This window comes from Hemicordylus capensis, chromosome 7, assembly GCF_027244095.1.
Source record: "Hemicordylus capensis ecotype Gifberg chromosome 7, rHemCap1.1.pri, whole genome shotgun sequence".
Taxonomy (NCBI): Eukaryota; Metazoa; Chordata; class Lepidosauria; order Squamata; family Cordylidae; genus Hemicordylus; species Hemicordylus capensis.
This window is the reverse complement of record NC_069663.1, coordinates 24,755,052-24,777,100: the sequence shown is the minus strand read 5'-3', so window position 1 is coordinate 24,777,100 and position 22,049 is coordinate 24,755,052. Positions and strand designations below refer to the sequence as shown.

General features: G+C 51.9%; 1 protein-coding gene across 8 annotated transcripts in view; it reads right to left on the bottom strand.

The window, feature by feature from the left end:
• Positions 1 to 1,690: 1,690 nt before the first annotated feature.
• The window catches only part of NECTIN2 (nectin cell adhesion molecule 2), an 88,680-nt gene continuing 68,321 nt past the window's right edge, over positions 1,691 to 22,049 (bottom strand). For 6 of the 8 annotated variants that reach the window (XM_053267023.1, XM_053267025.1, XM_053267030.1 and 3 more), the window contains 4 exons: positions 8,359 to 8,503; positions 7,716 to 7,779; positions 5,575 to 5,679; positions 1,691 to 4,540 (listed from right to left, as the gene is read on the bottom strand). In XM_053267023.1, coding sequence (XP_053122998.1) covers positions 4,337 to 4,540; positions 5,575 to 5,679; positions 7,716 to 7,779; positions 8,359 to 8,503 — 518 coding nt within the window. In that variant the 3' untranslated portion in view covers positions 1,691 to 4,336. The remainder of the gene's footprint in view (positions 4,541 to 5,574; positions 5,680 to 7,715; positions 7,780 to 8,358; positions 8,504 to 22,049) is intronic. The other 2 variants (XM_053267024.1, XM_053267029.1) reach the window with 2 other exon arrangements.

The window sequence follows — 22,049 nt, the reverse complement described above, 5'->3', positions numbered from 1 at the left end:
GAACCCAACATTCAGAGACAACAATCAGCACTATTAATAAGCCGTTCCAGAAACTGCCATTTAAAAGGACCTAAAACCAATCCAGACTTTTCACTCGAGGCACAAATGACCAGGCTCAAATCATCATACTTGGGACACGTTATGCAAAGACCAGCTCCCTCGAGGAGTCCATAATGCTGGGGAAAGTGGGAGGAAAGGACGACCAGCAGCCAGGTGGATGGACTCGATTATGACAGCAATGAATGCACCACGGAGAGACCTTAAAGGCCAAATGGAAGACAGATCATCATGGAGAGAATCTTATCTATGGGGTCGCTAAGAGTCAACACCAACTGGAGGGCACTTAATCAAAATTAGTTGCCCCCTTGCCTGTTTTGGCTGCCTTTGGGCCGAGAGGCAGCTTGCAAATGAATAAAATGACATAAAATGTCATGGGGGAGACGGCCTCATCTCAAGGACTCAGGGGCAATGAAGACTGGTTAAAACAGTAAAACCTCACATGTTCTGGAAAAGCCTCATTTAATGCCACCCGCCTTGGCTGTCAACAGCTAGCAAAGAAAGGCCAAGGTGTCTTCCTGTAGATGTCCAAATCAGCTGAGCTTTCTTGCAGTGTGTGCAACAGGCATTTACTGGAATTGTCTGTGGCCTGTGCTTATTGGCTTGGAAAAGGGCAACATGGCTGCCTGCAACAAGGACAGTTTGGGAGTTTCACCATGATTGCCTCAAAGCCAACGGTCCCTGTGCCATTTCCTACAGGATGCTCTCCTTGGCCTCTGCTTGCACCACAGCCTCTCAGAGACGCAAAGATCCAGGACAAGGAGAGACCTGACTTCAGCTCCTATTGTGTGCAAGAAGCTCACTGGAAGACAGAGATGTAGCTAGGGGAGAGGGGGCCGTGATCACCCCTCTCTGTCCCTGGCGGCCCCTCTGGAGAGCTGGGAGGCCCTCTGGAGCTTAGGGGCCTGGGGCCTTTGAACCCATCCGCTATGGCCCTGCTGGATGACCTTGGAGCAGTCATGGCCTCTCAGCTAACCCACCCAACAGCTTTGTTTTCTTTTCTTTAACACTATTTGTTTTTATTTTACTTGGCATAACAAATTACAATAGTCAACATTTCCAGGTGCTTGGAGACTTGTCAGTGGGATCTAGTTTTCCACTGCGCAGAGATCTCCAGCGAAGACAGGTTCATATAAGATGATTTGTTGCAAACAAGCATGAATGGTTTCTGTGAAGGAATAATAAATTATTCCTGCGAAGGAATAATAAAGATAAAACTGATTTTTTAATTATAAGAATTTTATAGGTTTTGTTTTATATTGTTTTAATCTGTGCATTGCCTAGAGATTTCTGTATTAGGTGGTGAAACCTCTGCATGTGGGAAATTTGCATTTCCGTCCAGTTCATATTTCTAAATCTCTCTGGTGGTGCATGTTACTGAATCCAGCTCCACTCCAAATCCAGCCCCTCCAAGTAGTTTTGGCTTCCTTGATTTGATCTCCACTGGGCTGTAAACATACTAGTCACTGAATGCAAAATAATTTGTTCAAATTTTCCTCCATCACACCTAGGAGGGTGCATGGCCAAGCTGGCTGGGACCTCCCAAGCCAATGAGTGATACCATGCAGAATTTATCACAGTGTGATAAATGCACAGGCTGTCTGAAACCATAAAGCATGATGTTGCTACCACATGATTTTCAAGCATTTATTTTTAAGGAGCCATTAATTAAAAACAAACACACACCACCCTCTGTGTCCCCATCAAAATCAATCCACTCAGTAGTGTCAAGAAAGGCACCCAAAGGTCAGTTGGGAAAAGGCACCGTGGATTTGTGTGTGTCAATCATTCCCTTTCCCATACCCTGAGATGCAGGGAGTTAGTACAGCAGCTAGTAAAAAAAAATCATCATCATCACAATACAAATGAAGAATGTGCGCCCGTTCGCACCCCCTTCCGTGGAAAACAGTGGCGGTGGCAGCAGCGGAGTGAACCTCAGAATGGTAAGTCAGCTCACTTCATAACAGGTAGTGTAATAAACAAATGGAATAAAAAGAGAAAACCTTTCACATTTTCAGAACCCAGAGATCCAGCCAGGTGGCACCCAGGTTCTTTAGGGAACAGATTCAAAATTCAAGTATGTGACCAGAGCCTGGAACGGAACAAGGAAACCAGGGAAATGTTTGTCAGGCCAGCCAACCTCCTCAGTTCGCCCGAAGTGAGAACTTTTCTTTGTGAAATATTGAAGGGACCCAGTGGTTCATTCCATGCGAACCCCTGACCTGAGGACGTACCAGGATGGAGGAGTTTTTCTTTCTTCTCAGTTGTGTACTGGGCACCTGTAAGCCCCACAGTGACTCTGGTGATTTCTGTGCCCATACCTGCTAATTGAAATGTGCATGTGTGGTGTGTGTATGCGTGCATGGGGAGAGGGCAGATGGCCGGAACAGGTGTGATGTACCTATGGGGGTTAAGGCAGTGGGTGTCAAAGGTAAGAATGGAGACTTCCCCTTTCTTGAAGGGATCCCAGCAGCAGAGTCCTCATCAAACCAGGAAGCAAGATGGTCCTTGGCAGCTTTTATAGGGTTATGACCAGCTCTAACCAATTGTTGTTAAAATGCCTCTGTGCTGGTCTGGCTGGTTGTCCCGCAGTTCCTTCCTTTGGTGGCACACAGGCTGAACCCTATTCAACATCATTCAGGTCCCAGGAACAACAATATGGCAAAGAGGGTTGCCAAAAATCCATACCATTCTGCTGTGCTCCCCCCTTCCCCACCACCTGGGGGTGGGGCTTTGCTTCAAGATATGACACCCTAACTCGAAAAGCATCCCTTGAAAATGCCTGTCCAGCCATTCCTTGAAAACCTTCAAGGAAAGAAAAATCTGTCTGCCTTTCTTTGGCAGCTTGTAGAAGAGCTGTGAGGTTCCTTCTGTTCCAGCTAGCAGCTTCTGGAATGGGTGGATGGGTGCATTCTTGGGAGTGAGAGCCCAGTTTTTACAAAGAGGATTGGTCATCCAGCTACTACCCATTTCTTATGCTCAACATGGGGGCAAAATCATGGGCACACTCCTGCAGAGAAATCCAGCTCCCTATAACTGGCCACGCTCCCCCTATAAGCGGCCAGGTACGCTCGTGGCATGTGGTTGGCAAGCAATGACATACAGAGCTGGGGCATGTTACGATTGTCCCAAGGATGCCATCAAAACCCACAACACCATGGGCAAGTTCTCCATCCCTCAGGGGTAACATTCAGAGTCCGGAATTATAGTGATGGCTGCCGTCATGGGAGTCATCCCTCTGCCACTTCCAGATGCTACGTCCGCCTTCTGGCAGGTGCTTAAACATCCTCCAGCTTACGGCAATAACATTCTCATTGCAACTGATCTCGGAGTGTGGTCTGGACAAACAGGCAGCAACGTTGTTCCTGGGCTATACCACTTCAGACTGAAGGTGGGGGGTTTGCATAACTGAATGCTTTCCCCCCTGAAAAACTCCCATGCACACAGACAATTAGCTTTCAAGAAGCAGTGTTCAGGCCTAGCCTTCTCCCTGAAATGCTTTTCTATGTGGAAGAATGGTTGTTCTTGAGGAGCATTCAGTCACTCACTCCCCTGTTTGCAATCTGAAGTGGTACAGTCCAGGCACAGTTGTACCACCAGATTGGAGCTTTAAAAAAATATCTCTAAGAACAGGACAGGAGAGCAGCAAGAGGACTGGGACACATTGACTCCTCTTCATAAGGAAACCAAATCCATCCTGCTCCCCAAAGTGGTTTCAGCAGGAATCTGGTTGGTTTGGGATGGAGCAATGGAGTGAACCTACAAGGGATATGCTGCAAGAGAAGTTTGTGCCCCGTATGATTCTCGCACCTTGAGCCATGCTCTTGGAGTGGGTTTGGGGACCTCTTTGTAAGTTGACCACGCAGCACTCAGCCCGCCCCCAGAGGGCCAAATACCTGTTGGCTCAGAATGAGAAGACTTTGGGAAGGCGGAAGCCACCAGAGCCACTCTGCTCCTCTCAAGAGGTCCAGAATGAACAGTCAACACCTGGTGATCAAGAAGGCATTAGGCACAATTGGCACTCGGCACAAGCAGGGAGAGTCCCTGGTTCTGGCCTGCTAGAGGAAGGAGGGGGTTAGAGAGCCTGTTGGGAGCAAGAGAAACTCCTCCTGTCCATCTAAGGCACACAGGAAACCCAGGATGCCAAGAGAATGGGAGCCGGGCACCTAAGTGGGACATGGTGGCAAAGAAGCACTATCTCTCTGGGACAAAGGGACTCAGATGTGCCCCCGAGTAGCATCCATCCCTCTGGGCCGCAGCTGAAAACCCAGCCCTAGACTCAGACGTACATGGCCCTGGACATCACAAAGGCCTTGTCAGTTGCCAAGGGCGCCAACGCCACCTCCTCTTCGGCCGCGGCAAAGGAGAGCGCATCGTAAATGGGGTTGATCTGGTCCAAGTACTCATCGTCCAGGCTGGGGGCAGGGTCAGCGGCGGCCTCTCGCTCCTCCAGTGTGGGCAGTTCGTGGTACCGCGGGGCCTCCTGCAGAAGAGGATGCAAACAGAGTTAGCGGCCTGCCACCTCCCGTGGCCTCCCCCCCTCCCTCTGTTGGCTTCCCCCATTGCTGATCTTCAGGGCCCATTCCTGGGTCTAGGGCGAAGGATCCCGAGTTGAGCTGCTGGAAGGCCTGACATGGATTTGGCTGGGAGCAGCCAACGCTTGAAGCTAGAGACCGAAGAGCAGGCGGTCCTACTCTGTTGAGCATATGCACGGAAAGGAAACAGCCTTCTCCAGATGTTCAATAAAAGACTGTGAGCACAGTGTCTAAAACGGGGCCAGAGGTCCCGCCCTGGGCCCGTCACTCACCCCCTCACAGGTGCTGCTCACAGATACTCCAGCGTAGTCTGAAGAGGCGAATGCCGTATCCGTGAACGCAGGCATTTCCGCAGCTGGGAGGCTGGCCGGAAGAACACCGGCATATCCCTGAGTGGCGCCTGCAAGGGGCGAGTGACTGGCCTGGGGCGGGACTTACAGCCCCATTGTAGACGCCATATTTGCATTCAGCGTCTGTTATTGAATACCTGAAGGGGGCTATTCTGCTTTGGCAGGCGCAAAGAGAAGAGCAAGAAACTAGAGAACACTGCATTTCCCAGAGTCTTCTGCTAGCTGCTGAAAGCTCACCAAACCGACAGATTTCCAAGTGGATCACTTACTTCTGCAGCCATTAAGGACCAGAAACATGCATTGTTTAAAAACACGAAAGCCAAGATCCTCAGTGCTTGTATACGTGCGATCAGTACCAAATTCCATACTTTGCAAGCTGTGATGCCCGAAGGGCAGGAGACACCACCAGGCCTCAGGAGAAGTGTACGTTTGATGTGTTGATGTCCCTCTGGGTTCCCAATGGGCTCCTAAAGGGGCGTGTTTTCACTGAAAGCAAACCCAATCTGGAGCGTCATGTTTGTGGCTAGCAGAGCTCATCCCCTTTGAGAGGATCTGGTTTCCTCATTACACTCCTTGCACTCAACATGGGGCCTCCCTTTGAGAAAACCCCTTCGGCACCAGCTGCCCCTCACCTCCACTGTGGTGGGAAGGACCCCTCCAAAGTGACCATCTGTGTCGCTGGGTTCAAAATAGGGAGATTTGAGCGGGATAGTCTCCGCCTCCGAGGGCTTAGGAACCTGGAATAAACCAGAGATGTGGTGAACCAGAGAAAGGGGTAGAGCAGCTGGGGATAGCCCGAGCCAGGAAAAAAAATCAGGACAAAGCAAGAACACCCTCCTTGGCGAGAGCAGGGAGAGAAACCAAAGTCCTGGTTGGCCAGTGAAGGACTGGGCACCAAATCTGGGCTGCAGAGAGGGTGCCCCCTCCCAGTCGACTCAGCCAGCCTCCTCCGAACTGTTCACGGGAAGGAGAAGAATTTGCCAGAAACCCATTGGCTGATTTCTCCACATCTCCCCTTCTGGCACAGCCTCCGTTGTCTCTTCCCCTCCTAAAAGAGGCAGTGCAAACAAATCAGAGGAGCTCATCCTACACCAGCTGCAAACGGGTGGGCAGATCCGGCGAGGACATGCTGCACAGGTGCACAGGTGTGGAGTTTTGTACCAGGCACAGACTGCAGCAGAGCGTCTCAACCTCGGGTCCCCAGACGTTGTTGGACTGCAGCTCCCGCCTTCCCAAGCCACAACAGCCTTTGATCCAAGGTTGAGAACTCCTGGGATACAGTGTTTCAGGAATCCTGGCTTTCTTTGCTCTTTGCTTTTTAAAGAAGCAAGCTTCTAGTCCTTATGGTTGCAGCGATAGGCTTGATAGTGTCTGGGCGATACCCAGAGAGGAGAACCTGAGCAATGGCTGCATAAGATTGTGTGTGTGTGTGTGTGTGTGTCCCACGAAGCTCTCTGCCCCTTACCATGATTAGCAGGAAAAGAATAGATTATACAAATTATACAAATCAGCTTCACTGTATATATGATTTATTCAGGTCATGTCAGCTTTCCCTGACCCAAGATGGTTTTGTTTTTCAGCACAGACTACTGGTACAGGCAACCTTGGTGTAGGGCAGTGGAGCACGAGAGGGAAGGGTATTCCTTGTGAAAGAGGTGAAGGACGCCATGCTTGGCTCTGTACTCCACCCTACCTTTATTCATTTCCCATCTCCCTTCTAAGGAACTCAACATGTTGTATATGGGGTTAGCCACTATGGCAGGGGTTATTAACCTTGAGACCCCAGATAATGTTGGACTACAACTTCCATCATCCCCAGCCACAATGGCCATTAGTCATTGTAGCTGGGGATGATGGGAGTTGTAGTTCAACGACACCTGGGCAGCCAAAGTTGAAAACTCTTGCTTTATGGAGCAGTGTAGGACTTAGACGAGGGAGGTCTGAGTTCTAATCCCTCCCGCAGCCACAAAGCCTCCTGGGAAATCTTGGTCCAGTTGTCATCTTCCCGCTTGGTCTACTTCATAGGGTTGTTGTGAGGATAAAAAAGGGTAGGGACTATGTACAGCCAGGATGAGCATGTAAACAAGACAGATAATCAGGTGGCAGGGAGTGCCTTTCCCCAGCTTTGGCTGGTGGATCAGCTTCAGCCTTTCCGTGAGAAGCTAGACCTGGCTGCAGTCACTGTGCCTTGGTCGCCTCCTGGCTGGACTACTGCAATGCGTGTGATGCGGGGCTATCTTTGGAGACAGTTTGGAAACTTGAACTGGTTCAGACCAATCAACTACTGCAAAGCTGATTGTATCTGGCAGATTGGAGCATATAAATCAAATCATATGATTGCAGCTGCACTGCTTACCGGTTCATGTCCGGCCTCAGTTCAAAGTGCTGCTCTTAACCTTTATAGCTCTAAATGGTCTGGGATCAGAGCATCTTAAGAATTGCCTCACGCTTCGAGATCATCTGCTGAGATCCTGCTCTGTATCCCCCTGCTGTCTGAGGACTGACAGCTGGGCTCAAAGGACAGGGCCTTTTTTTGTGGTAGTGCCAAGACGGTGGAATGCCCTGCCACAAGACGTTTGCCTGACTGCTGATGGCCTTTTGGAGAGCAGCTAAGACTTGTTTTCTCCAGCAGGCCTTCCCAGGTGTCTTTTGCTTTCACCTCCTCCTTCTCACCTGCTGATATTTCCCTGGATTGTGCTTTGTGCTGGGACGCCTTAGGAACTCACCTGGATGGACCCTTCCGTGCCATAAATGGAGCAGGACTGAAACTTACCGGCTCCGTTTCCTCCGACAGCTGGCAGGGGGGAGGTGGCTTGTAGGCGGGGGGCCCTTCCAGGCTGCAGGGGCGACAGGAAGCAAACTCATCAGGGGGGGGGATGTTTGGCCACTGGTTGCTGAGCAATCCTCACTGACTTCTCATTAGTTAGGACCAAACTAGATGCGATGGCAGCAGATCTGTGTGCTTAAACTGCAGCGGGTCCCATTTTAATGGCAAAAGGGGCCCCCAAGTGAGGAGTGCGGAATCCTCTCCTCCTGCCCTCCGCCTAAGCCAGGGATTCTCAACATGTGGGTCCCCAGATGTAATTGGACTTCAGCTCCCACAATCCCCAGCCAAAGGCCACTGGGGCTGCGGATTATGGGAATTGAAGTCCAATAACATCTGGGGACCCACACGTTGAGAAACTCTGGCTAGCTCAAGTGCAGCCCCCTCTCCTTAAGTGCTTTCCTCTCAGCTGAGATCCCTCCTAAGAAAAAATGCCTGGGGGAGAGAAAAGGGGGAAATGCCGGGGGGTGGGGTGCCTGGGGGAGAGAAGCTGCAGGGGAGGAAGTTCCCCACTCCTTGCCCTGGCACTCCGGCTCAAACCCAGCCCTCCTCCCTGCCCGGTTCCCAGCCCCGAGCAATCCGAGCCGCTTACTCATCCTCCTCCTGCTCCATCCGGTTCTTCTGTTGCTGCCGGCAGATGAGGATGCCAGTGGCCACCACAGCCAAGGCCACAATGGCCGCAATGAGGCCTCCGATGATGCCGCCAGTGGTGCCAGCCCCGTCCGAGTTGGGCTTGTCTAGACAAAGAAAACAAAACCCACAAAGGAAGCAACATGTGTGAGTCAGAGAGCCATGTGATGCTGCTATTATTACTTCGGCGATGCCATCTGTGGATGTGGCATTCTGCGCAGGAGACAGTTCCGCATCTCAAAGGGGGGCTTCACAAGCTGAAAAGAGACACAAGGGAGACAGCAGAGGAGAGGGCAGGGAGAACTGCCAGGAGTGGCAGAAAGTGCGGAGTTGGGTCAGAACACCAGCATAAAGGCCCAAGGGCACCAGCAAATGTACAATCGCGTCTGTGTGTGTGTGTGTGTGTGTGTGTGTGTGTGTGTGTGTGTGTGTGAGAGAGAGAGAGAGAGAGAGAGAGAGAGACGCACTCATTGCTTCTTACCATATGGCATATTCCAGATTTTTTAAAAACAGAAAAATACATATCGGAGCTAGGAGCCAGCCAGCATAACCCAAATTCTGCGACAAGAAAAGGCGGATTCTGCAACCCCAATGCATTATGCAAAACAAACAGGTTTGCAGGATTTCTTCCCTTTTGCATGTTCTGCTCCTGTATGTTGTGAGCACAGGTGGTGGCCCTGAAGTCGTGCCTCTATTAGAAATTTGGCTCAACAATTCCTCTGGTTTCTGTGGTCATGCCGGCCGTCTCCACCTATCTTTGAGCATCTTTTTGCAACGACAGAGGGGCAAGAATCAAAACAAGTTGCAGCTGGTGAGGATGGAAGCCGTAGTCCAACAACAGCTGGAGAGCCCTGGGTCGGCCACCCCTGAAATAAATGAACAAATCGAAAGGGGTGGGTGTGGATTGTGCCCTGCCCATGCATAGGCTCCCCTTTCCTTCTGCAGCCACTAGGTGGCGCTTTAATTCTGCAATGCAGATTTGCAAGCTACTGGAAGCTCATGTTGCAGGCAGTTTACTAGGCACCCTCCTTGGTGAGGTGACTGGCCCCTCAGGCACCTGGGTCTCTATTCCCCCCCCCACACACACCCTACAGCTTCTGGGATCGACCCTTTGGGAAATATTAGGGGGCAGGACTGTATGGGAAGACAGGAGCAAGCCATCCCTGCTCTGGGGCTGGAACTCCCAGGTGTGACCCCCACTTTTGCACATGGGGTAGTGAGCAATCCCATGTACAAGGCACAATGCACAGTAGGGGTGGAGATGAAGAACCCAGAATCCACTCTGAGGGATCTAGTGGTGGGAAATGGTCACCATTGCATGGAACAAAGGTGCAAGAGATGGAGTTGGTTCAGGGTTTAGCATCCAGAGAATCTCCCATAGTCCCTTCCCTTATCAACACGTTTCTAGTCCTTAAGACTTGAAAGTGTGTGTGGGCAAAGCCACAAAGGCCACCGATGAGGATTTCCTCAACCAAAGGAGCAAGGTTGCAGGTTCTCCATGGTTCTCTGCCTGGGCTGTGATTAGCAGGAGCAAAATAAATTATGCAAAATAGAGCAATATATATAAATGAGCTTGGCGTGCATAATTCATACAGGTTGTAATGCACAGCTTTTCTGTGGCTCAGAATTTATATTTTTAAGCACAGAGCGTAGGCTGCCCTGAGAGTGCATGTCAGGATGAATGCCTTTCATCTTTTGAAAGCTCTTTGAAGAGGAGGCCTAGTGGCTACAGCTTGCTGGAGGTAGTGGGGAGAAGATACACAGCAGGATTCCTTGGTTCCGGGCCACGCTCTAGTGGAGAAAGGTAAGAGTGGCAAACCATGAATGCACATTAGTACTTATGCATACCGAGGAGTGTGAGAGATCTTCTTTGCCATTCGCTAACACAGAGTCCAAGGGCATCTGTGTGCTAGGGTTGCCACCTGGTTTTTCTGACCCTGCTCCTGTGCCTTTAACAGCAGCCTGATACCCAGAAAGCAGGTGAATGCTGTTGGCAGCGGGGGGAGGACTGCACCACGTCTATCTCTATGCTTAAAAAGCTGCACCTGCATCATTTCTGCCTGTAGAAGGCATGCAGAGCCAATAACAAGAAAGGCGACAAACCTTCGCATTGCTTGGTGTATCCCATCAGGACCGCCAAATGTTCCCACTCAGTCCTCTGCAGGGGTTCTCCAACTTGGGTCTACTCTACAGATGCTGTTGGACTACAACTCCCATCATCTCCAGCCCCCATGGCTTTCAACCATGGGAGCTGGAGACGATGGGAGTTGTAGTCCAACAACATCTGTGGACCCAGGTTGGAGAAGTCCTGGTGTACTGAGGGTGGCCCAGCAGATGCCTGTGGCTTCTTCTCAGCAGGAAGTCCATCCCTTCCAACAAAAACCCTCCTTGATGACACCTTTTCTCTGTATTATTGATTCCTTTGGGCCTGCTGGAGAAATGCTATTTTAGATTTCTGTTCCCTTAAAAAGAAGAAAATAGGAAAATGTACTCAAACCACCCTAAGTCTTAGGGACAGGGATGGGATTTAAATGGCACTAAATAACAGAAGCTGTGGATATGGATTCAGGTTCAGTTCTTGCCTCTGCCATGCCCTCATTAGGTAACCTTTATAATGCCAATATTATAATGCCCTTATACAAATCTATGGTGTGGCCACATCTGGAGTACTGTGTACAGCTTTGGTGACCGCGTCTTAAGAAGCATATTGTAGAACTGGGAAAGGTGCAGAAGAGGGCAACCAAAATGATCAGGAGCCTGGAGCATCTTCCTTATGAGGCTAGACTACAGCACCTGGGGCTCTTTATCTTGGGAAAGAGACGACTAAGGGGAGACATGATCAAAGTGTAGAATTTTATTATGCATGGAGTAGAGAGAGTGGACAGGGAGAAATTTTGCTCCCTCTCTCACAACACTAGAAGCAGGGATCATTCCATGAAACTGAAGGTTGGGAAATTTAGGACCGACAAGAGGAAGTACTTTTTTACACAGCACATAATCTGTGGAATTCTTTGCCATGGGATGTGGTAATGGCCACCAGCTTGGATGGCTTAAAAGGGGCTTAGACAAATTCATGGAGGACAGGCCTACCAATGGCTACTAGTCTGGTGGCTATAGGCCATCTCCAGCCTCTGAATCCCAGTTGCAGGGGAGCAACATCTGGAGAGAAGGCATGCCCTCAGCTCTTGCCTGTGGGCTTCTCGGGGGCATCTGGTGGGCCACTGCATGAAACAGGATGCTGGACTAGATGGGCCTTCTTGGGCCTGATCCAGCAGGGCTGTTCTTCTGTTCTTATGGCCTTCGGCAACAGGAGCCTTGGGCAGCCTCCCTCCCACCGCCTGCAATACTGATCTACCTTACAGGACTGTTGTAAGGATTGCTGCAATCATGTACAGGAAGCACTTTCAACATTTTATCTGAAATGCTATTAGGGTTGCCAACTGATCTGGGGAAAACCCCAGCCTGGGCTGCTCTTATGCCTTTAATAGGGCTTTGATGTGCAAGTGAAGCATGAAGAGAAGCAGCGTCATCTGCAAGTTTCTGCAGCCTGCTGCAAAAGGCACAAGAGCCAGGGCCAGGAAAAGGAAATGAGGGAGAGAAAGTGGCCTCCCGAAGCACTATATAAATGATAAATATTATTGTTATGCATCCCTCACCGATCTGTCAGCATGAAGAAATGAAGCCCTGGTCTTTTTCTAGAGACAGAAGAACTCCGACAGAAGGGCCTTCCTTTCCTTCCAGGGAAGCCCATCTGCAGCTCTTTTTCTTTCTTGCATGGTGCTGTGCAAGTTGGAGACGTGAAAAACAGGCCTCTCCGTGCCATCTTTTCGCTGCCAGCTTGGCGTGTTCATCCACCAACTGATCCCCTCCCCAGCTCTCTGGGGAGGACCCATAATTACACACAGCCCCATACATTATGCATGGACAAGCTTGGAGCAGACGGGCACAAGCCTGCCCTCGCAGCCCCTTCCGCAGCAGCTCCACATTCTTATTTTTAGGTGGAAGGAAGGTTTCCAAAGGAATCCTTGCGAGGGCTTCTGTGCTGCCAAGAAGCCAGCCGCAGCCAGGAAAAACCAAATCCAGAGGGGAGAAGGAACCTTGTGACCTCGGAGGAGCACCAAGCGGGGAATACAGCCTGTGGTTTGGGTTGTCCTCGCTCTTAGCAAGAGGCAGGGGGGAGCAAGCTGGAAAGGGGACAGAGAAGAGAGAGAAACAAGAAACCTTGGAAGACCGAGAAAATGATTTTCTTTCCCAATACTAGGGGAGGCTTAAAGGATTAGAATGTTCCCAGCTTAAAAATGCAGATGACTCGCAGAAGAAGATGACAGGCACACATCCGGAGTAGGAAACGGGAGGAGGAGGAGGAGGATCGCAGAAGCAGGCAGAGGCGGCCAGGTGATCGCACCCAGCTGTCCCCCACGCCCAGCCCAGGACCGTAGCCTGCAATTTTGTGGTGAGGGCTCCTAAGAGGGGTGGGGGGTCGCTGCAGCAGAGCAATGCAGCGAAATGATTTGAAATGTATCAGACTAATTGTCCAACTCCTTAGAAACCTGCCCGCATGCTTTCCCCTTCACCTCCACAAAGAAAAAAAGCGAGAGCTATGCCCTTTTGGCGGTAATGAAATCCAGATATGTAGGGAGGAGGTCTTGCCTGGAATCTCTCCGAGAGGGCCAGAAACCATCACACACACACACACACACACACACACACACACACACACACACACACACACACACACCCTGGGGTAACAGCCGCCACTCCTAGCATCCTTCGCAAGGTCTAACCCACCATTTGGCCCCTACCAGGAATCAGCAACAGGGCTCAGGGTTTGGGGGGCCCTCAGGCAAAGTGGGCTAGGGGGTCCTCCCACTGGTACTCAGAGGCAGGAGGGGCACGACTCTTCCTCTTGCCCAAGCCTGGGTGGGATGGAGGCCGAGCCCCCTCCTGCAGCCTAGCCAGGCCCCACTAGAGCTGACAGTGTGGGCCAGAGTCCTCTGGGACTGCTCAAGGTGGAGGTGCTTGGTGAGAGTCTTGTGCAGGCCTCTGCCCAGCCTGGAATCCGTGCCCGGTGCGGGCGAAGCCGATGGTTCTTCTGTTGTGGCCGGCAGAGCCAGACAGCCGGAGGTCCCGTGGGGTGGGACGGCTGCCCAGTCAATGGCCACACGGTCAATGGGCCTGTGTGTCGACCCACAAGCGAGAGGGCATCGCTCCGTGCGTGTGCTGTGCTGTGCGGCTCATCCCTTGTCAGAGCCTGCCCTGCCTCTCCAGCACAACCCGACATCGCACAGCGCCGCGAGGGGCAAAGCTGGCTTCTTTCAAAAGGAGGGGAACTCGGTGCCCACAGGCGTAGGCGGCGATGCCAGAGCAGGGCTTTGGCGTCGGCCCGCCCGGGGTCCTGTTGTTCCTCCCTCTTCCAGAATGGCAGGAGGAGGACCCCCCCGCCTTCGTGGTGTTCTGAGATGGAAAACGGGGGTTGCCTTGCGCATGATTCTGCAGGCACACCAGCACATGCAGGTGACTCCAAGTACCTGTCGGGTGTGACTCAGAGAATCTGGTGAGTCAGCTGGGACAATATTTGAGGTCTGCGTCAGCGTCCACCATGCTTTTCCTCTTCCGGAGATTACAGCTGATGGCCCTCGACTTTGGAATGGTTCACTTCCTTGTAGGACTCGCGGCTGGGCAGGAAGGCAGGAGAGCCTTGATGTGGTGCCCAGATTCCAAGGACGACTCCTGAACCTTTTATGGCTCCAGCTGAGGGGGACTCTGGGAGGGGCCCCTGCTCTCTCCTGCGGAAACGAGTTCCCTCCTCTGCACAATGGTTAGAGACAGAGGAGCCCTGGCCCCCACTCCATGTGGCCACCCTAAGACGCAGATCTAGGCCAGCCACGCTCCTGAACCGGTGACGCATTCCGAGCAAAACAAAGCCTGCCCCGCACAAGCACAGATGCACGCTCTTGGCTGCAACAGCAGGTGTCTTCTCTCCCATATCCAAGCCCAGAGAGTCCACAGAACTGCCACACCCCAACTTTCCGGCCCAGGTGTGAGCTTCTTGCTCTGGCCTAAAATGCTGCTCCATGATGAAGTAAAATGCATACTCTGACTGGATGCAAAACATGTCGAAATGACTCAACCTGACTAGCCATCTCTGTCTTTTGGACTGGGAATGTTGACTCCCTCGTAGCCCGGGTGTTGGGGATTGTCGGCATACCAGATTTTAGGGTTCCAGCTTGGTTGGATGCACCTCTACAATTTCAATAAGCCCTGTGAATGCACGAGGCTTGAGAATCGTGTACAGAATTGCAAATAACGTAGAAAGGGAAACATCCCATGTCGTGGTGCTTCAGAGGTCAGGAAAGCGGCACCTGCCAACATGGGTTTCTCCGTTCCATGTGTATCTTACTCCACCTCCAAGGAGCTCAGGGTAGCAGACACACTGTTTTTATCTTCACAACAACCCTGAAAGGTAGGTTGGGCTAAGAAATGACTGGATCAGGTCCATCCAGCGAGTGTCATGGCCGAGTGGGGCCTGAAGTTGAGGCCAGATGGGTGCACCAGTTATTCCACCCTAGCCTGGACACCCTTTGTCCTAGTCCCCAAGGCGCGCAAGTTGGTTATTCTGCCAATGCCCCACCTTTCTGCCCTGGCATACCAGGGAGCTCCAGGCAGGCGGAACACCCAGCCACTGACCAGATCCAGATCTGCTTTGCTCCTCAGTGTGCAGAGAGCGAGGCTCTCTCTCCCTCTCCCTTTTGTTATCATTCCCTGCATTGCAGCGGGAGGCCTTGGGAGTGTAGCTCCTTCCAGGAATGGTCCCTGGTGAGCCCCCATTCCAATGAAGGCCTGCCTGCTTCGGGGACGCAAGTGAGAAAGCAGGCCTGGACCGACGAGCCAAACCAGAAGGGCCAGAGGGGAGAGCGCGGCTTATCAGTCACGGGCGCCCATGGGAAGAAGAAAGCCAGGGGTTTCGAGGAGTGTGCATGTGACGTCAGGCAGAAGCAAGGAGAGGCGAGTCCGGGCTGAGCTGCCGATTTCGAAACCGTGGTCGCTGCACGGAGTGAAACTTCCCCATTCTGGGAAGCAGCGAGAGAAAGGAAGGAGGGCTGTGTCAGAGGCAGCGGAGGCCACATTCCTGAAGGGTGAGGCCGCACATGTAACGGGCAGCAGCTCCTGCCCACCCCACACACGAAAGGCCCTGGCACCAAGCAGCCCCACAAGCGTGCGCCCAATGTCCACCCCCCTCCTCCCAGACTCCCACATGCTCTACACTGCTGGGAACAGCAGCTTTATCTTATCTCTGTTAACAAAGCCCAGTTTCTCTCCCCCACCCCCCCACCCCCGCCGGCCTCCGCCCCCTGGGCATGGGGAAGGCAGCCGAGCCAGCCAGCCCACACCAAATGGCCATAGTCCAATTGCCTCCATGCCCCCCCCACCCGCCACGGGAGCTTTGACTTCACAAGCCTGCGGCTCAGGTCTCTCTTGAGCTCAGAGCTAAATGTGGGTGAAATTAATGAAAGCTGTTTACACTCATTATTATTATTATTATTATTATTATTATTATTATTATCAGAGATTGTTTTCTTGGGTTTACGTTATTGGTTTGATGATAGTTGCTTTTGGGCACTCCCTGAAGGAGAGGAAAAGCAGGACCCATGGAATGAATACCTAAATAAATAATAAAACCCAAGGTAATTAGATATGCCCCACCCCTTGAGTAAAGTTGCCATTCTCTCCCCCCCGCCCCAATGCCTTTGTCAGCTGCATGACACTTGGAAATTCAACAGGGGACGTGTTTGCTGGAATGGGGTGCCGTGTCAAGAAAAACGTCACCTGTTTAATCTCTGGCTGTTGTGCAGCGATTAAAGGAGCCCTCGCCTGTCCCATGGCCATTGTGGCTGCGGATGATGGGATTTGTAATCCAACCATTGTGTCTGCGGATGATGGGGATTGTAATCCACCAGCATCTGGCGCCCCAGGGCTGAGATCCGCTGGGCTGCACCGGCACCAGGAATGCCATAGAGGCAGAGGGGTCTGGATGAGGCCCTCACTCCAAGGACGAGGGAGTTAATCTTTAACACACGCCAAATATTTTCTCCTTCGCTCCCACACAGTTGAAAAGTGGCAGAATCGTGGCTTTCTCCGCCCCATTTTCCAGGTGCGCCCCCATGAACCCTTCGCCCCTTCCTTCAAGAACATCCCAACACATCCCGACACATTCTAGTCCGTCTCAGCAGTGGAAAAAGGAGAACAGCAGGCCCTCCCCACGTCACATTCAGACAAACCGTCCAGAAATAAGGGCTCTTTCTCCTGCCACGCAGCTGTCCAGACACAAAGCCAAGGAAAACAACGGCCCGTTTCTCTCACCCCAGCTCCATGGAGTGGGGTTGGGGTTACCTCCTCTGGAGCCAGCGGGAAAGAGCTCTGTAGAAGCTCGCCCTACCCCAGGTCCTGCTAAAAGGTGGGGGGCCCCCCTCAAAGCAGGGGTTCCTAACCGGAGGTCCCCAGATGAGATTGGACTACAACTCCCATCATCCCCTGCCACAGCGGGCCGCTGTGGTGAGGGATGACGGGAGTTATAGTCCAGCCACATCTGTAGGGGGCCCAGGTTAGGCACCTTTGGCTTAAACCAAACTAAAAGGAGGAGCCCTTTTCTTACATTATGACACAGCATTACCGGCATCCTCCTCTCCGCTGCCCCCTGGCCTCCCCCCCACTGCCTATCGCCTGGGACCTCCTGTCCCTCCACCTCAGTTGCTTGCACCCCCTTCAAGAGAGGCCGAAGAGAGGGATCTGCTGCCCGAAAGGGTGGCCCAAACTCCGCTGCCCTTTCAAGGAACAAATGACTCCCTTTTTCTGCCGAGTTTCCTTAACAGGAGGTGCTCCGGCAGTATCAGCCCCTCCCTTGGGAATCTCTTTGCCTGTGTTTACATGAAACTAGACAAAAGAGGAAAGAGGCTCTCGGAGGAATGAGTTTCTGTGACTTCCCCAGAGCCCGCGTCTGCAGGCAGCTGAAGCAGCTTCGTGGTTCCGTCTCGGAGAGGACTGCCACAGCCATGGGTGTGTGTGTGTGGGGGGGGGTGTCAACAACATCTGGGGGCCCAAGTCAGCGACAACTCTGGCAAAAGCCAACGCCCCACTCCCCAGCTGCCCTTTGGTCAGCTTAACAGCCCTCCTGCAGATTTGTTTGTTTGTTTGGATTTCTATACTGCCCTTCCAAAAATGGCTCAGATGCTGGACTACAACTCTCATCATTCCTGACAAATGACCACTGTGGATGGGAGGGATTGTCCAAAAACAGCCAGGAGGTCCCAAGCCTGCTCTGCACACCTGACTGGCAGCAACTATCCAGAGAGATTGAACCTGGCGCTTTCTGGATGGTCCTGGAGAGGGATATTCTAAAATAAAAGCAAGCTGGAGCATGGCCCCATCAGGAAGACAACAACATAGGAAGTGCTTTGAGCACACACATGCCCCCAAATACAATGCAGATGCTACTTATCATTAACCAGCAGTAGACACACTCCACGTTTGTGCCTTGATTCTGAAACCTTTCCTGTGCCACCTGAAACGCTGCCAGGGTCTGCCACTCGATCAGGCTAATTATACCCTGCTATGCTGAGTCGCCTATTAATATCCCACAGATACATCGTTCTGCGATGGGAAGGAAGCTCCCTGATTTCTTGTAAGAGGGCTGCGTTTCTACAACCAGCAAGGCTGGTGGACTTTAGACAGCATAAGTTATGACCTGGGTGTCAGACCTGCCAATTTCCAGGAAGTTTATTTTTAATGTTCACTTTCCTACTTGGTCTCTCTCTGGCTGCTGAAGAACCAATGGCCCAGGTCCCATCTGTTTCCCTCTGCGGACCGACGCGCTAGAAGTTATGTGTGTGTGTGTGTGTTTTAAATAAGATTCACACATCATGTTGGACATACAATAGGTACATGCGTCCCTAGATGCACACATACTTGTGGGTGAATGACAAGTTCCTTTTCGAAGCAGGCATGGGGCTCAGGCCACGCAGAAATGCAGAATCCTGCTAAACACTTGTTGAACACGTGAATACCTGTACACTCATGCAGATCAAAAGCCCTGCGTACACTGTACATAGTGTGTGTGTTGAGCAGAACACGTGAACAGGGCCAAAGAGATGGGAGGGGGAAAGGGACAGGCAGGCTACCTTGGGCATTCATGGTTGAGGTAACATTCAACCAGGGACTTTCCCGATCTTCGGGTGCATGCATTTTCCTAACTTAGAGGGGTATGACACAAATACAACTGTCATGCTCAATTCTCCTCCTCCTAGGAATGGTAGTTTGATAGCAAGGGGACTGAGAATTCTCTCTTAGAAGTCCCGAGCCCCTCTTCACACCACTAGGAGTTCTCAGGAAGGATTTCCCAAGGAAGAGGAAGCTGTTAAAGAGCTCGTCCACAGTGTGGCCGTCTGCCTTAAGTCAGAGGCTTTTTTGCTGCACTCGGAAGAACTCTGGTGCACAGACACAGCTTAGGAGGGATTCCTCCGTGATGCTGGACACGCCCCTGGGGAAGACAGCCTCGCCACCATTCCTGGCCTCCATGCAGCTGCAAGAGCACGCTGGGTGTGCTCTAAGGTGTGCTCACAAGCCCTGCTCACAGTTACATTCAACACATGTGCAAGCTGTATACAGTGTACACAACTGCATGCACGTACAGTTTTTCACGTTCCGTTCAACATCTGCACCGTAGCACACCCAAGCTGTATCCTATATTTTGAAGAGCCCAGTCCCTGGGTTGATTTAACAAGGAGGCAGGTATAGTCATTCACAGAAAAACATGTGCATGTATACAGACACCTGTCTGGGCCTACAACATTATGCGGGATACTGAGTGTGCATGCGCTTAGAACATACCCCCCCTCCCCCAATTCCCAGAATCCTCCTTCAACATCTGGGGGTCCTCAGACAACAAGCAAGTCTGAAAACAACTGTCTGCAGCTGGTCCATTCCTAGGCAATGGCATTGAGAACAGGGTCAGAAATTTCATTTGTGGCTCAAATTAAGCCTTTCAGGAGCCAGTTCACCTTGCTAAAGACCTCTCTGGCCCTGGAGAGTCAGGCTGGGTCCTGTCTCCAAAAAGGCAGTGTTGTGAAGCTTCTCCAGCTGACCCGGCTTCACCCTCTCGCTGTGGAGATTGGCATTCAAGCCCCTTTTGATTGCCTCTGGATTAAGGAGAAACAGCTGCTGTGCTTTTCTTCTCTCCCAGGGCGAGGAGAATTGGTTACGGCCTTCAAAGGCCAACCTGAAATCTGTGGGTGTGGGAGGACTTAACTCAATATTCATGCTAGTCTTTGCCTGGATTGTGGCCTTTTGTGATCCGACGGTGGATTAGGAGACCGGGAAGGCAAGAGATCAAGTGTAATCTGGGAAGGTCGCACCCACAGTGGGCGGGCAGCCAAAGGCTCTGGCCCAACACTCGACGGTGCTCACATGTTCCGTTCGCCAGGTTTCAAGTCACAGTCGACAGGACTGTTCTTGTTTTCAAGACAGCTAAGGCGTGCACAAAGTGGCCTCACATCAAATCAGACCTTCGATCCAGGTCTGTCTGCACGGACTCTCCAGGGTTTCAGGCAAGGATTTGCCCAGGCCTACATAGGGATGCTGCGAGGGCTTCAACCTGCATGCTGTGATATCACATGGTCTACCCCTGAGCGAGGTCCTCAGCCCTAGCTCATATATGGGAAGTACTCTGCATATCCAGTGCAGAGTCTCTCTTTGTATGAAGTGGATACTGTACTCGAAAGCCCCTCTGGGCATGGATGGGACACCTTTCCCACACCACTGGGTAACCAAACTCAGCCCAAATCCTAAACAATCTGGTCCTTCAGTACCCACAGGACCACCTTTTCATACATGAGCCTCCCTGGGCTTTGAGATCAAGCATAAGGCCAATCTCTGAAAAAGGGTCATGGGTCTTTTCAGGTTGCAGAGAGACAGAACCTACTTGGTGATGGCACCGCAACTGTGGAACTCCATCCCTCAAGAATGTGAGCAAGCTCCCTCTTCCTCCCTCCCTCCCCTTCAGATGGATGATGAAGGCAGCTTTCAATTCTGCTCTTTTATCTTCTGCGGTATTCTCTAGGTTCTACCACCCATTTTTAATTTGTTGGAATATTAGACTTAAGGAGGAGAGCTAGTCTTGTGCTAAAAGTAAAGTGTGCCGTCGAATCGGTGTCAACTCCTGGAGCCCACAGAGACCTGTGGTTGTCTTTGTTAGAATACAGGAGGGGTTTACCATTACCATCTCCCACTCAGTCTGAGATGATGCCTTTCAGCATCTTCCTATATCACTGCTGCCCGATATAGGTATACCAGCGGAGATTCGAACCAGCAACCTCTTGCTTGATCGTCACGCATTTCCCCGCTGTGGTGGCAAGCATGGATCCTCCCCTTTGCTAAGCAGGGTTGCATCTGAATGGGAGACTACATGTGTGAGCACCGTAAGATATTCCCCTTAGGGGATGGAGCCACTCTGTGAAGAGCATCTGCCTGCTTGCATGCAGAAGATTCCAAGTTCCCTCCCTGGCAGCATCTCCAGATAGGGCTGAGAGAGACTCCTGCCTGCGACCCTGGAGAAGCTGCTGCCAGTCTGTGTAGACAATACTGAGCTAGATGGACCAAGGGTCTGACTCGGTATATGGCAGCTTCCTACGTAGACTTGCTTCATTCTTATGTGTTGGAAGCTGTGCTGGCATTTTAAATATTAAAAATGGAGGTAGAAATGAATTTAATGAAAGCTTGAGCCCCAATTCCTTTCCTCCCACTCATTGGTGAAGCACAAGTGCTCCATGCTCCGAGCAGAAGCAGCACTGTCATCGCCATCGCAAAGATGGCGGGGCTGAGGCGAGAACAGCTTGCTTACGGCCAGCTAGTGAATTTGTAGCTTAGCTCGAGGCTTAAGAATGGAGAGCTCACAGTTTGGGCCTCACAACAGCTATGCCACACGCTCAGGAACTAAAACAGTGGCTCGTAGGAGGGTACGGACCAGATCAATGGCAAAACCTCTGCAGCAGCACAAGGGGGGGGGGAGACACGTTCTGCTGCCACAAACGGCCAGGCTCTCCTCCCAATCTGGTTTCGCCAAGATCGGTCCGAGGCAGCTGAGCCGAGGCAAAGGGGTTCATGCAACCCCTGGAGGGGAGCAGCAGCAGCAGGCGGCCCCTGGCTGGGGCAAAGCTCCTGCTTACCGCGCCTGGGGCTCAGCGGAGGAATGGTAAAAGCATGCCAGGGCACAGGGCGGGAGCACTGCCGTCTCTTCTTGGGCCAGGACCTACCACTGCCCCAGGCTGCAAGGTCTCTGTGCAGCGACCGCCTGCCCGGACACACATTACAGAGCAGTTGCCAAGGGCCAGCTCCCGAGGCTCAGGAGAAGGGTGGCAAAATCAGGTGTCGGTTGCATAGGGCAGAACATTAGCAATACGTGCACGCATCAATTCCCGCACCCGAAACAATTTCCTCCTTATTGTTATGCTTGCTCGCCAGCTCCACTTTAATTTAATATGAGCACACACACCCTTCCAGCCCTCCTGACCCGCACTCTGCTTGGGAGAACATTCCAGGAGCTGCCGAAATGCTCCCCCCGCTTCTCTCTCCTGCAGAGCCACTCCGGCCCCCCCCTCCCCT